This window comes from Narcine bancroftii, chromosome 6, assembly GCF_036971445.1.
Source record: "Narcine bancroftii isolate sNarBan1 chromosome 6, sNarBan1.hap1, whole genome shotgun sequence".
NCBI lineage: Eukaryota > Metazoa > Chordata > Chondrichthyes > Torpediniformes > Narcinidae > Narcine > Narcine bancroftii.
In genome coordinates this window covers 15,782,457-15,797,961 of record NC_091474.1, presented here as the reverse complement: position 1 = coordinate 15,797,961, position 15,505 = coordinate 15,782,457, and the positions used below count along the sequence as shown (strand labels likewise).

The 15,505-nt window shown below is 42.7% G+C and overlaps 1 protein-coding gene across 4 annotated transcripts in view; it reads right to left on the bottom strand.

Moving 5' to 3' along the window:
* The window catches only part of manbal (mannosidase beta like), a 41,656-nt gene extending 27,338 nt beyond the window's left edge, over nucleotides 1-14,318 (bottom strand). The window contains exons 1-2 of one of the 4 annotated variants that reach the window (XM_069884106.1): nucleotides 14,189-14,318; nucleotides 5,449-5,663 (exon numbers count right to left, since the gene is read on the bottom strand). In XM_069884106.1, coding sequence (XP_069740207.1) covers nucleotides 5,449-5,595 — 147 coding nt within the window. In that variant the 5' untranslated portion in view covers nucleotides 5,596-5,663; nucleotides 14,189-14,318. Of the gene's footprint in view, nucleotides 1-5,448; nucleotides 5,667-11,918; nucleotides 11,990-14,188 lie in introns of those variants that run through there. The other 3 variants (XM_069884104.1, XM_069884103.1, XM_069884105.1) reach the window with 3 other exon arrangements.
* Between the last annotated feature and the right edge of the window lie 1,187 nt (nucleotides 14,319-15,505).

Below are 15,505 nucleotides of genomic sequence, written 5' to 3'. Positions count from 1 at the left end.
ACCACATGCAAATATTAAATTAAATCCAGATTCATAAAACATTGTGCAATTTTTTGTCAATATTAAATTTCCTTTCTTTGCAATCTCAGAAGCAGAGGAAATGCTTATATAACAGCGCTGAATTGAAACCATTCAAATTGGATGGCTCAGATGGACTCGTAGCTTCTCAAAATTGTCATTTAGACCTTTAGGCTGCTGGATTTGATCACTTTGTTTGAGATGAGTTAGTTAATTACAACTCATGCACAGAATGGCCAATAGAATTTCACTCAGGGTCCTGGGTGAAAATGACAAAATGGGAACTAATCTGCTCCTGATCACTACCCAGTGGCCATTGCTGGAAGTACACCCAATGCCACATTCAGAGAGGACAAGAACAGACAAATGCTGGCAGCTGCAAAGGCATCAACTGATCCCAGTAAAAGTCCAACTATCCAGATGTCAGAAATCCAGACCACCCAAGAATCAGGACCTAAAAAATTCAAACTTTTAAAATTTAGCAGGCTTTTGTGGCAAGCACCACAGACACAACACACTAAAGTCGCAGAAATGAACGAATAAATATTTGTTTGTTTGTACTCCGTATTTTTATATGAAAAAATGATTCATTAAAAAACTATCAAAATTTACCTGCTCATATCTTCTTTATTCTTCTTAAATTTGAATTTTAAAAGGTCTGCTTGAGAATCCGGAAAATCTGGACCGACCCAATCCCTGAGCGGTCTGGATTTTAGGTCTGTTCGTTGTCCTGTGGAAAAATTGCCTGAGCAGCAATTGTGTACTGGGCTGTTGCAATCAATAATTAAAAAAAGAAGAACCCCACAAAACTCTGGTACCAATATGAGGAAGAATGTTCCTGGAATAAAAAGGTAAATTTAAAATTCCTCTGGGTGAAGTACAGGCAGGTTCTGCTGCAGGCCATGGCCAGCGAGGTCTGGAGCTGCAGCAGTGAGAGAGCAAATTGCTGCTGATAGCTCCACATCAAGGTAAGGGTGGCGCGTAGGATTCGTCAAGAGAACCAGAGAGAGAGCAGCAGTCAAGGATGTGTAGGTACCTCATATCCAGGGGCCAAACTGGGAGGCCTGGAAACCATGAGGCACAAGATGGTGGTGGAGGCGAGTGGAGAGGAAGGAAACTTGGCCGCAGAACTGCATCTGGGCGAGTACGTAGTCGTCGAGCTTGAGAGCAGCAGGGATTACAGATGGGGAGGAGTGACAGAGAATCCTACAGAACTCACTTCAGAGTTTAAAGATTTTGCAGTTCAATAACAAAAAAAATGCATTTATTTTATAAGATCAGAACACCTCACTAATACCCTAGTTTTACAATACTAAGTTTTTAAACATCTGGTTCCTGTTATTTGCACTAAATTTGCACACAATCTCAATCAGCTACTGATACATGAGAAAATGATTATATATCTTGCATCCATTACAACTCAAGTTAATTGCAAAGGTGCCTTTTCTGACACATTAAACATGCTGGTGATTTTGGTCAATTCAGGGTTGAAGTACTGTTGTGCATTCATGGCTCTGTGATGCCATTTGCTGTAATTGTCAATCTGAGCCTTCAAAGAAGAAAACACCACCAATGATCAGCATGTGTTGAACAGAGATCCACTCTCAAAATGAGTATGGATGATTGGTCAAGTGGTGTGGCCAGCCTTTCTTTGGAGGGCAGCTTCAAAGCTGTATCCTCTGACCTGTCACAACTAGAGAGCAACACTTGACTTTAGGTCCAGAAACAGATGAGACCACACTTACAGTATTGGGTTCAGTTCTGGTCACCTCATTCTAGGAAGGATGTGGAAGCGATGGAGAGGGTGTAGAGGAGATTTACCAGGATGTTGCCTGGATTGGAAAAATCAGTCTTATGGGGCAAGGTTAGCAGAGCTGGGATTTTTCTCTTTGGAGTGAAGAAGGATGAGAGGAGACTTAATAGAGGTCTACAAGATTCTGAGAGGCATAGATAAGGTGAATAGCCAGTACCTTTCTCCGAGGGCAGGAATAGCAAACACCAGAGGATATCTGCACAAAAAAATGAAGGGAGGAAAGTTTAGGGGAGACATTCAGAGCTTTTTTTTTAAAAAAAGTGTTGGGGTGCCTGGTATGCATTACCTTGGAGGTGGTGGAGATTGGAACAATAGAGGCATTTCTGAGACTCTTAGATTTCCCCTTTTTAAAAAAAGAGATTTTTTTGAAATCTATAGTTCAGCACAACATTGAGGGCCAAAGGGCCTGTACTGTTCTATGTTCAAAATATTAGTTTGTTTTGACACTTTGTATTTTTAACATGCACTGCACAACATTGCCAAATGGTGTTGACACTCGTGTCTGCTAGAAATGGCGTGAATAAAGCTGATTAGAAAAGTGTAGGATGATTATTTCAATGAGCAATTAGTTTGTCCTTGTGGGCATTTGAGATGCATTTCTCTGTTTTTTTTTAAAGGAACATTACAGATTAACACAGTCCAGTGCTACGATTCATATTTATTGCTCATTGTCGTTTTGCACAACAGTACACAAGCGTGCTGGAGAAATTCAGCAGGTCTCGCTGCACCCATAGAGTGGCCAACCTTTTGGGCCTGGGCCCTTCGTCAAGCTACGAATAGGTATGTGTCTGAATATAAAGGCAGCAAGAGGCCAAAAAAAAAAACCAGAAGGCACCAAACAGAGGACTTATTTAACATCTTCATAACACGTCACTTCTTTCACTCTTCGTTCCACATTTTATTATTCAATAATGATTAGTCAACACGAGAATTAGATAAAAATTAAATGAGGGCAAAAACATAATAAAAAGGGCAAAAAAGCTGCAGGAGAATTCTTGGCAGCTAATTCTGTGTTCAATTAAAAAAAACTCTCCAGGCAGTTCTGATTCCATTAAAATAAAGGTAAAAACACAACACTGGAGAAACTCAGTTGGTCACACAGTGTCCTTCATGTAGCAAAGACAAAGATACATGACCAATATTTTGGGCTTGAACCCTTTGTCAAGGTATGGACAAAAGGTAGGTAGGTGCCAGAACAGAATGGTGGATGGGGGAGGGGCAGCACACGGTCCCAAATGCAGGAGGTAATAGGTGGATAAGGGAGGGAGGCCACATCAGCAAACAGGGGGAGGAGGGATGGCTCTGTGAACAGAGAGGGAAGAGACTGGAGGAAAGAAGACAAAGGGAAAAGGAGGAGAGACAGAATGGCAAGTGGTCCAGCAGAAACTGGAGAAGTCGATGTTAATCCCACCCGGTTGGAGAGTGCCCGGACAGAAAATCAAGTGTGGCTCCTCCAATTTGCAGGTGGTCTTGGTGGGATAGTAAACGAGGGCATGGACAGACTACTGATTCCATAATGATTGCTGTGGGTGCTTCCCAAACTTCCTTACCCCTTCGCCTACCAGTCTAGAGAAGCACTGCAAACAATTCGCCTGCTGTGGACCAACTCTCCCCTCTCTCAATGCCAGGAGATATGTGTGCACTGAACAGTAATCAGCAGACAGACAATTTTCTTGTCACTGAGGCGCTACACTGATTCCGCACATGGTAATCAATGACAGATTCTACCCATTGATAAAATAGGAGACCAGCTCTTACAATATTAATTGTGGCTCAAGAAATTTCTTCATCAAAGAAGCCAATTAAATATTTCTGACCACCCATATTTACAAGGCAAGATGTAAGCTAAGCCAGCTTACTTGTCCATCTTCTTTTAATCATACAATTTTTGGGGGATTTGGGTGTCACTGGGAAGGACAGCATTTATTGCCCATCCCCAACTTCCCTTGACGGGGTGGGAAGTTTTGGGCCACTTAAGACGTTATTTTCAAAGAACAAATACATAGGTTGGTCATATGCAACCAAAGACAAGCTACAAGGCTTATATTTTAAATTCTTTCAGCCTTTCTTCCAAAGGTATTTCATCATTGGCGATCCATTGCCAAACACTTCCTTGTACCATTCAAATATTCAGCCCTTCAAAGACTGCTTTATCTTCCTTTTTGTGTTTCACTTCCTCAGGCCAATCATCGACTTTCAGGCCTCTACTTAAAATACTCTACTTGAAAAATAATTCAACTCAAAGCACAAATGCATTAAGCGCTCTCTGCCTTCGTCCTATAAGCTGATTAAATAGGTTTAAACGATGTTTTCACAGGTAAATAATATGACCATTGCAAACTGGCATGGCACTGTCGAAATCCATCTTACATCAGGCTTACAAGAAAATTAATGTTTTTTTTTCCAGATTTAATTACAAATTACTGAAAGGAAGATTGAATACGATCCTGTGACCATATGGGTCCTTTATATTTATGTGTCCTGCTTTAAGATCTGAAATTGGCTGCCACCAAAATGCATCAATTAACTTTTACCTTTAGCAAACTCGAGCAGAAACTCGGATTGCTTGCATTGTGCCACGAAGTATGCTGTTAAGAACTTACAAGCCTTTTCAATCACATGCTGAAAATAATTTGCAAGGAGAGAGCTGAAACATTTTTGAATAGGTCACACGGAAATCCATTCCTCAAAGATTCTTGCTTTGCCAGAATGCTAATGCAACACTAATGCAGAATCAATTGGTGTTTGGCTTTGTTCCTTTGCATTCTGTCAGTGACAGGAAATGGAATAAAAATTACTCCCTGCATTCTGATTGGACATAACGTTCATCACAGGCCACTCACCATGCTGAACGTGGTATCAGGCCCCTCATTAGTAGACAAAGTTCTCTTCGTCTTCTTTAAATCTTCTCAACTTGATTCATTTTGGATCAATAATAAATTTCATCCCAGATCACCCAAGGAGCCCCTGTTCACTCCTGATGGTGTCATGTGTACCCCACAGAAGCAACAAGAGATTCCTACTGAAAATTGGACTGCTTTTCTGGCAAAGTAGATCAAAATCATGAACTTCTGGCAAAAACCCCACCTTGATGTATTTCAGACAGTTACCACCACCAAACACCCCCCCCTCCCCCACCCTTGTCTCTACCATCTTCTCACAATGTCAGCAATGACAACCTAGTTAATCCCCAAGTAGAAAATCAAAAGCAGGAGTGTACATTTAAAGTAATGGGGAATTTTTTTTAAAAAAGTTAAACAACTTCTTTTAAACTTTGTAAAACATCTCGCAAAGCCTTTGTGTGGTACTTGATTAATAACCACAATTACAAACGAGCAGCAATAGGAGAATGGAGGAACTCAATTGGTCAGGTACCATCTGTACAGAGAAATGGAGAGTCAACATTTTGGGTCAACACTTGATAAAGGGTCCTGACCTGAAACACTGACCATTTCTCTCCACGGATGCTACCCGAGTCCCTCCAGTATCTGATTGTTTGCTCAAGATTCTACCATCTGCAGTTCTTGTATTCCTGCCACTAAAGACAGCCAACGATGGCACTTCTTCCCCACACGCTCTGAGATTAGAAGGCAAAAGTAATTGGAGACCATTCTTACCGGCTCCGATGATTTAGAAGGCAGCAAGATCGACAATATGCAGACAATTTGGAAAATTGCCGCGAGGAACAAGCCATAACGCAGGACGTTGTCAAACAACGTGGGTTCTGGTACTTCTGGAGGAGTCAAATCAAATTCAGTCGCCATTTCTCTTCCTATTGTCTGGAGGTTCTTTGCAGAGTTTTCTGATATGTTGGTCTTGTTCTGTCACATATCTACTGAGGAAGAAAAATTGAAGAGTACCTGGCTGAAATGGACTGGCATGTGATCAAATAATATTCATGGCCTCTGAGGTCAGCATTTGTTTCAATCCACTGATTCTGAAGCATCTAATATACAGCTCTCAAGTGGTGAACGTGGTATTTTCACCAGTTCCCACAACTATTTACCAGTGTGTGAACACGTGCTGCAACTCAGGACTTTCAAGCTGTTATCTGGGATACCTGCTTGGGATTAATAAAGTGAGGACTTCAAAGAAAATATATGCACATGGTGCACACACATGCCATCTCTTCTAAAGGATGCACAAGTCACAGAGAGGGTGCAAAATATTTGAGAATACCTCAAGACCACAAACATCTTTCCCTGAATCCCCTAGTTTCCTCTAGCTTCTCCGTACCAAACATAGACGAGAAGTATTCATTTAAGTCTGCACCACTCTCTTATGTCTCCACACACAGATGACCACAGAGATCCTTCAGGAGGCCTATTCTTTCGCTAGTAATATAGAATCTCTTGGGATTCCTTAGGATATCCTATCTGGTGAGGATATCTTTTATCCCTCCTGATTTCATTATGATCCTGCTACCAGGAACATCTCCTCCTCTTCACCTCTATCTGCCTTTCACAGGGATGAATCTCTGAGACACCTTGGCCCACCCCTTCTATCCTCTAAGGTACACCCAGCTGCAAAACCTGTCTGCACATCTGCCCTCTCATGTCCACCCACAACCACACCTTCAAGGCGAGGCAGAGCTTTACCAGCAGACCTTCTAACCTAATCTGCTGCCAAAATGGCCTCCACCATATCGGGAAGACCAAATACTGATAGGGTGATTGCTTTGCTGAACAACCACACTCTGTTTGAGTCCAAACTTGAACTTCCTGAGGCCAACCATTTTGTCTTTCCTCGGCTTTATCCATTTACAAGGGGAGACTAAACATAAATTTGAGGAACTACACATTACATTCCTTAACTTAATGGTGTGAGCCTTGAGTTTTCTCATTTTAGGCAACCACCACTGTCAGAGCATTCCACTGTTTCCACCTCTTCTATACCTTCTCCTGCACTCAGTTTTTCTCTCTTTTCTTTTTTCCCCACCTTGCCCCTGCTCCTTGCCCATGGTTTCTCCCTCTACTGTCTCTTCACCTCTCACACCTTCCATCATCACCTCTGATCCTCTCTCAGCTTCTTTCCCCCTGGACATACGTAACTTTTGACTTTAAATTCTAAAAATATTATATTACAACAGTAACAGAAATGCAAACAATGGTACCAGTTGAGGTAATTTGTGAGTCCATCTTCCACCAGTGTAAATGTTTACTTTGTATCCCATCTCTTCAATTTTATTTCATTTAAGTTCAAGTTTATTATCAATCGACTCTAAAAGTACAATCCCAAGAAGTAGCATTCTCTGGTCCTTGGTGTAAAAACGTGCAAACACACATCCAGGCATAATGGACATACAAACAAACGTATGCAGTACATATACACATAAAGTAAGTATTGTTTAACATTGATTCTCGGAGGGTTTGCATGAGCAGTTCATTCAGTTGTTCAGCAGTCTCACTGCCCGTGGGAAGAAACCTGGTATCCAAAGAGCTTTCTATTCAACCACTTGCTCCCTGGAATTACTTCAATCCAATCCACTTCACCCATCTTAGTTATTTAAATATCTTTGCTATTCCTTCTGTTCCCATAAAAAAAAAGTGCCAATTAAAATAAATTAGTGTGCCTAATCTTTGAACGCTATTTAACAAGCTTAATGGAAGTAATTACATGAGAATGTAAGAGACAGAACAATTAAAAACACATATCCATATCCCTTGGCTTTAATATAGGTCAGAATTTGCTGTGCTGACCTATTTGTCTCTGGTGAGTAATTTGCAGTTTAAAAAAATTTTAAATAAAGAAAGTTCCTTCGCACCTTGATGCAGCAAGTGTTAAAGCTTCCAGCTCAGATAAATTCCTGCATGATATCCTTTGATATAAACTGGAGGGTTTAGAGTCAGATGTGAAGTAACATTGTACTACTGATTTCCAGCTTTTAAACCGTAAATATGTATCAATATGTGTTTCGTCCAAGATATAAGTGGCAAAGATTTAATAACATAAGTAAAAATCAGCTGGTCAAACAGTGGACTTTATATAGCAAAGATAAAGAATCATAACTAACATTTTGGGCTTGAGCCCTTCATCAAGGAATCACGTTTATTGTCATCTGATTGTACAAGTGCAACACGGTCATTGGTACAAAACTCAACCAGCTATAACATAAATGTAAGCAATGCTCATGCAGGGAGAAGCATTTCATCTATACAAATAAACAAATAACTATGGTTTCATGAATACGAGAGTCTCGGAGGGTCAGTAGGAGCAGCCCCCTTGGTCGTTCAGCGTTCTCACTACCTGTGGGAAGAAGCTGTTCCTCAGCCTGTTGGTACTGGCTCTGATCCTCCTGGATCTCTTCCCTGACAGGAGCAGCTGAAAGATGATGTGTGCAGGGTGGAAGGGGTCCTCTCTTCAGACAACGATCCCAGTAGATCACGTCGACGGGGGGGGGGGGGGGGGGGGCGGGGTGGGAGGGAGATGCCAGTGACAATCCTCTCTGCCACTCCTAATGTCCGGTGGATTGATCTCCAATCCATTTCTCTGCAGCAACCATACCACACTGTGATGCAGCTGGCCAGGATGTTCTCATAGAGCTCCTATAGAAGGTTGACATAACAGTGGCCAGTAGCCTTGCCCACTTCAGTCTTCTCAGGAAGTGCAGTTGCTGTTGCGCCTTCTTGACGCTGTATTAAAAAAATATGAGCAGGTGCTTGAACAAAATGGTGGTGGGGGGGAGAAGAGAGAGCACAGTCCCACAGGCAGGAAATAAGAGGTGGATGAAGGAGGGAGAGCTCAACAGAAAACAGGGGGAGGAGGGATGGCTCAGTGAATGGAGAGAGAAGTGGGTAGAGAGCTGGAGGAAAGAAGACAAAGGGAAAGGGGAGGGAGGGAGAACAGAGGAGGTTAGCAGAAACTGGAGAAGTCTATGTTAATGCCAGCCGGTTTGAAAGTGCCCAGACAGAATATTAAGTGTTGCTCCTCCAATTTTTGTGTGGTCCTGGTGGAACAGTACATGAGGCAGTCTCATTTAATCGTATCATTAAGGTCAGACATTCTAACGTTAAAGAGAGCATCTTCTCTAGTGGGGTGGGGGGGGGGGTGATGCCCATATTTTTGGATGGACAAATTTTTTTGACTTAAGGCTTCAATCATTTAATGCCCATTTCTCCAGTGCGCTCTGTAGCTTCATCAAGTACTTTTGAGCTGTTATAACAGAACCCCCCCCCCAAAAAAAAAGGGGAGTCTTGCTAAGCACATTGAGGAATACACCCAAACTGCCCTTACCCACTCCCGCACATGAAGAGGATAAACAGGAAGTGGAACTAATCAGGGGTTTTGATTGATTTCCCCTACTCCTTCAAAGTAGAATTAAAATGCTGTTTTGGGCAACTCTTCAATGACCAAGGACTCAAATATAGGTTCCTTTTGTGCATCAAGAGCATCAATAAGAGCCTCTATCATTGAGGACCGTCACCACCCAGACCATGCCCTCTTCTCGCAGCTACCACAGCAAGGAGGATCACCCAACAGTATAAAAACAGATTCTTCCCCTCTGTCATCAGATTTCGGAATGGACGGTGAACCTCAGAGACTATCTCACTTGTTTTTTTTCTTTTGCACTAATTTATGTATTTTTTTAATAGTGTATTTACAAAAATGTAATTTATAGCAATTTTTGCTGCTGCAAAACAATGAATTTCATTTCTGAAATTCTGATTCTATCCCAGAGATTCTCAACCTTTTTATTTCCACTCATATACCACTTTAAGTATTCCCTATGCCATAGGTGCTCTGTAATTGCTTATGGTGGGATGTGGGTGGAAAGAAAAAAGTTTGAAAACCACTGTCATAATCGTACCTAATTGACTCGTTATGTGCATGGTTTCAGAACTCCAAAGGAAATGCGCCAATGACAAATTTTCTCAAGCTAAATATTTCAGTAACAATTGGGTCTAGAGCAGTGATTCTCAACCTTCCCACTCACATAACAGCTTAAGCAATCCCTTACTAATCACAGATCACTGATGGCATAGGGATTTGTTAAAGTGGGATGTGAGTGAAAATAAAAAGGTGGAGAAGCACTGTTCAGGTCCATGGACTGGCCTCAGTGCTGCCCTTGACAATCACAGCAACTATGTCTTTTTACCTTTTGAAATTTACCTTCCCTGGGTTAAGGCACTTCATGAAGAGATTACAACAAACCATCTTAAGCTTACAGATTTTTGAAAATGTAAAATAAAAACAGAAAATTGTGGAAATGCTTGGTAGGTCAAGCCATACCTGTGGAAAGAGAAACAAAGCTAATGTTTCAGGTTGAAGACCCTTTTTCAGAATGACACAAAATATTAACTCAGTTCCTTTTCCCACAGATGTGGCCGGACCAAATGAATATATCCAACATCTTCTGTTTTTAATAAATCTTAGAGTCTGGTAACAAAAACCACATCGATCAACCAAGTAGCACATTAGGGAGATGGACGATTTGAATTAAAGACACCAACACCGTCCAGTGGCAGAGAACTTTCATGAAAGCAAGCACTTGAAAGAATAATTTCTACTATAACAATTTGCACCTGCTGCTGGTCCATTCACTGTTTAAAGTTGTATTGTCAAATTAATTTCCCCTGCATTCCTTCCAGCTGGGGAAAGTCAAAATAATTTAATTATCAATTTACCTTTATGATTTCAGAACACTAGATGAGAATAAGTCAATTTTTTCTTATCTTTGATTCTGTAAGCAAATCTAAGCAATATTGTGCAAACAGCTTGTAAGATATCTTTCATTTTTTTAATATAATCCAAGAGATAATTCAAGCATTTCATCATAGAAATTTCAATATGAGCTCAATACACAAGTGCTGGAGAAATTCAGCTGGTAACAATTTTCTTTTATATATAGGAGCTCATCCTTTCAGCAATGTTTCAGATTCACAACTTTACAATTAAATTAATATGAAAGGGCCTTAAAAGGTCACTGTAGTTGCACTCCTGTACCAGTTTTAATTACATTGAGCTGAAGTGCCAAACAGATGTACAGTTTTGCCTGCCAAGACATTGTAAAAGGCTAGGAGTCATAAGAATGGCAATTGTAAATTATTTGTGTTCCCTTCAACATCACGATGTATGTGACCCTGCTCTTCATTTATATGAATTCTCAGTGCTCTTCATTCAACATGATTACCTGCAAATCCACAGATACAGGAACATGATAACCAGAGATCAGAAGGAACTGTTCCCATCCAAGTATCACACCATGTCCCTTGATATATAAATAACCTGAAGTGTCCCAGGAATGAGAACATTTTGTATAAAAGGTGGAACTTTTTTAGCGTAATAAAGGGAGGAGATGGCTTGCTCAAATGGGCTTTAACCAGAGCCATTCAATAAAGAAACTGCATTTTGCGTCACTGCACCAAATTGGTAGGTTTGGAGGACAGAACTTGAAGCATTGGAGAGAACTGAAAACTTCTTCAGCAAATTAAAAAGTGCCATTATCTTGAATGAGAGTTGAAGACTAATGTACTTCAAACACATCCTTTAAATTATTGTTTTCATCCCATATGATGGATTTATACTCTTATTAATTATTTTAATACTTTGAGACAAAATTAAAACAAATAAATATGGACAAATGCCAGGAATGGATGCAAGAAAAATAGAGGGTTTGAGGAAGGAAAGGTTTCATTTTTTGAGCAGCTTTATCTAGGTCAACATATTGTGAGGATAAGTGTTAGATTAACATTAGAGCGATCAAAATGAAACACAAGCAGGAGGCAGATTCCACAATGTTTCTTTCAGAAGAATGTATGCTGGCCCATGATATTGACTACATTTACAAGCCCCCTCTGGGTTACAAACATTCGACTTATAGACACATAATATATATCCTGAACTACCTGTAAAGAGTTTGTACATACTTCCTATGTCTATGCAAGTCATCGCTAGATGCTCCAGTTTCCTCCTACCCTTCAAAACGTACAGGGGTTGTAGTTTGATTAGGGTATTTGGGTGGCACGAGCCCCTGGGCCGGAAGGACCCATTACCGTGCTACATGTCTAAATTATGCACATATAAATAAACTGCAACAACTGGGGGTTGGAGGGAAAGGAACAGAGTTGGGAGCACCCAGCAAACTCACTCATGGAGTCAGTGAGGCCAGCCGGCAGCCACTCATCCTGCACCTCCTTGCTTTATCCATCACAGCTTTTCCTGTAGTAAAACCCAAAAGACTGCAGACACTGTGGTTGAAGTAAAAACACATTCTGGAGAATCTCAACAGCTCACACAGTATATTTTATGTAGCAAAGATACCTTGAGAAGGGCTCAGGCCCGAAATGTTGGTTATGCATTTTTACCTTTGCTAGAGATCACTGCGTGACTCGCTAAAGGAAAAAAATAGTTGTTTTTAACAGCTGTTTCTGTGATCAGCTGCCACATGCTACTTCTGTTTATTCCTAGTTTACACAATAAGTGGGTTACAAACAGTTCTCAAGAATTCTTTTGTGACCAGGACACTGCTAGTTTTACTGATCTAACAGAGAGCTAAATATCCATGTTAGCTAATGCTGTAAAGATTGATGGGATTGGAAGTGATGAGGAAGCCCCACCTTCAGAGAAGTAGGGAACTTCACGAAGGCCATACTTAGTTTCCATCTCAGAGTATTACATCTCAGAGTTCAATGAAGGGTTTCCGAGAACATTATCCAGCCTCTCAGGATTAGTTACAGTGAGAAATTTTATGAACTCCACTGTTTAGAAGGTTAAGCAGCGATTTATTTTTTGGGTGGAGGGGGTGGCATGAAGAGAGAATATTTTACCCTTGATGTGGGCCTTGGGTGGGTGCATGAAGAGCTGAGAATGAAAGTAACCTTAAATTGAAACCTCCTATGGAAGCTGCAAGACCTGTTGAGTTCCTCTGTCATTTTTGTGTCTGTTACAATCACTGGATTGGCAGACTTTCATGTTTCTCTTAAAATTGAAGCAACGTCACAAAGGTCTGCAAGGAAACTTCATACAGTTGATGGTTAAAATATACAATCCTCTATAAAGGAGTTGATATTAGCTCAATTAATCATTTTACAACCCGCCACTGCAACATTGACGGACGAACACATGCAGGTGATGTGGGGGAAAAAACACCCAATACGAATTAAATAGCCATTTAATGGACACAACATTCCCACCCCAACTCCAAACAGCTCCATCCGTTACATCTTGAAAGGCCCGAGTTCCATTTTTTATATCATTTTGAAACACTGGTCACCCCAGTCCCATTGCCATACCATCTGTTCACAGCTGCACATTTTCACTTACCCTCAATAAAATACCAGTGACTTCTAATAGTCTCTCTTACAACCTATTCATCATGTGAAATCTCCCTGTCCAAATAAATTTATCCTAGCCACTGCACTCATTCCTAACACCAATCTATATTTAAAAAAAATCTCCTGAAATTAGGTACTTTCTCCTGGGTGTTTCTTTTGTCTCTCAAATCCAAATGATTCTGTCGTCCCCGTTCCCCCCACCTCCCCAAAAATGCTGCCTGGTCCGCTGTTTTTATTTCAGATTTGTCAAGGTAACCAAGCCGGCAGTAACTATTCCTTCATAAAAATGAAAATTGACAGACACCGTGACTGAAGTAAAAACACCATGCTGGAGAAACTCAGCTGGTCAAACAGTGTCCTTTGTGTGGCAAAGAAAAAGATACAGAACTAACATTTCAGGCTTGAGCCCTTTTCATCAAGGTATAGTCAAAATGTTGGCAGGCACCTCAACAGACCGGTGGGCTGAAAGGGGCCCTGTCCCAAAGGCAGGTAGGAGTAAAAGGGAAGGGAGAGTACACCAGCAAGGAAGGAGGGGGGGTGGCTCTGTGAATAGAGGAAGGGGGTGGAGAGCTGGAGGAAATAAGACGAAGGGAAAGGGAAAGAGAATGGACCGAGAAACCAGAGAAGTACATGTTAATGTCATCCAATTTACTGGTGGGACAGAATATGAGGATGTGGGCACACACGAGCATGGGAGTGGGCTGCGGAATTGAAGGGGTTGGCCACTGGGAGATTCCTGATGCGGAGATAGCTTCATTACAATCCCCTGGGTCATTGCAATGAAAGAGAGCACCCACTGCACCTTTAAACCCGATGCACCCAAGGGAAACGCTCAGTAAGGTCCACTGATCCACTCCCTCCCGTTTCATTAGACGGGCAGGAGGATTTGCAGCATTTGGCCTGTGCCGGGAGCGAGTCAGCCTCCCAGACAAGTCCTTCCACACCTTCAGTTCCCCTGCAAGAAGCCAGAGTGACTTGTCCTCGCCTCCCGGGCCAGCGCAGCGCTGACCGGCCGGCAGCAGCGCTTTGAATGGAGGGGAGGGGAGGGGTGGGGGGAACAACAGCGAGACTGCAGCAGCGTTACCTTTCATGGAGCTCGTCCGTACTCCTCTACGTTATTCAGGAAGCCGCTGCTCATTCAATCAGCCGGCAGGAAGTACCGCCTACCCTTCTGCCAGAGTTGCTGCAAATCCCCCCCCTCCCCATCCCACTCTCTCCCCCCTCCCCATCCCCCCCTTCCCCATCCCCATCCCACTCTCTGCCCCCTCCCCATCCCCATCCCACTCTCTCCCCCCAATCCCCATCCCCCATCCCACTCTCTCCCCCCTCCCCATCCCCATCCCCCATCCCACTCTCTCCCCCCTCCCCATCCCCATCCCCCATCCCACTCTCTCCCCCCTCCCCCTCCCCATCCCCATCCCACTCTCTGCCCCCTCCCCATCCCCATCCCACTCTCTCCCCCCTCCCCATCCCCATCCCCCATCCCACTCTCTCCCCCCCTCCTCATCCCCATCCCCCATCCCACTCTCTCCCCCCTCCCTATCCCACCCCACCCCACCTCCCCCCTCCCCATCTTCAACAACAGACGAGCCTGGGATTCACTGCCTGGGAGGATGCTTGTGGTGGGGAGGGGGGGGGGGGGGGACGGACGTTCAGTCGCGACCTTTAACAGGGGCAAAAGCAGCGCTGTGGCGGGGAAATGGAATTAACTTTCCTACATAAAGTCGGCTGTTTGACCTGCTGAGTTTCTCCAGCACGGTGTTTTGACTTGTAAAACTTTGTTGGCAGCACGCAGAGGAGACCCACTGGCTTTCTCACAATCACTGCCTTCAGTATCGGAGTACAACGCGAAAGGCTGCGGAACACCGTGATTGAAGCAAGAACACCATGCTGGAGAAACTCTGCAGGTCAACTGTGTAGCAAAGAGAGATACATAACCAGCGTTTCGGGCTTGAACAAGGTCTGATCAAAGCCTCATGCATCTTTATCTTTGCTCCACAAAGTGCACTGTTTGACCTAAAACGCAATGATATCTTAATTGAAGTAAAACACAATGTTAAAAACTTCAACCATAGTTGGATCGATATTGTCGATCAGTATTGGAGGAGTCCCACACAGGACTCCTTCTTATTCGACATCCCGGTATCCCCCCTCGGATGAAATATTCAGAATCTATTCTCGAGGTTGTGTCGCCTTGAACTTTGCAAGTGAGACTCGGTGACAGCGACCTCGGGCTAATTAACATTTCAGAGTTGATGCTTCGCTTTGAAAGATGGGATTCAACTTTCCTTTCAACCTTCAGGCGTTGTTCTGGGTGACAGACTGGTTGAGAAGCAGATTTCCCTCCGAGCCCAAGCACTGTTCAGGCACTTCATGGGTCGGGGCTCATGACCACCCTCGC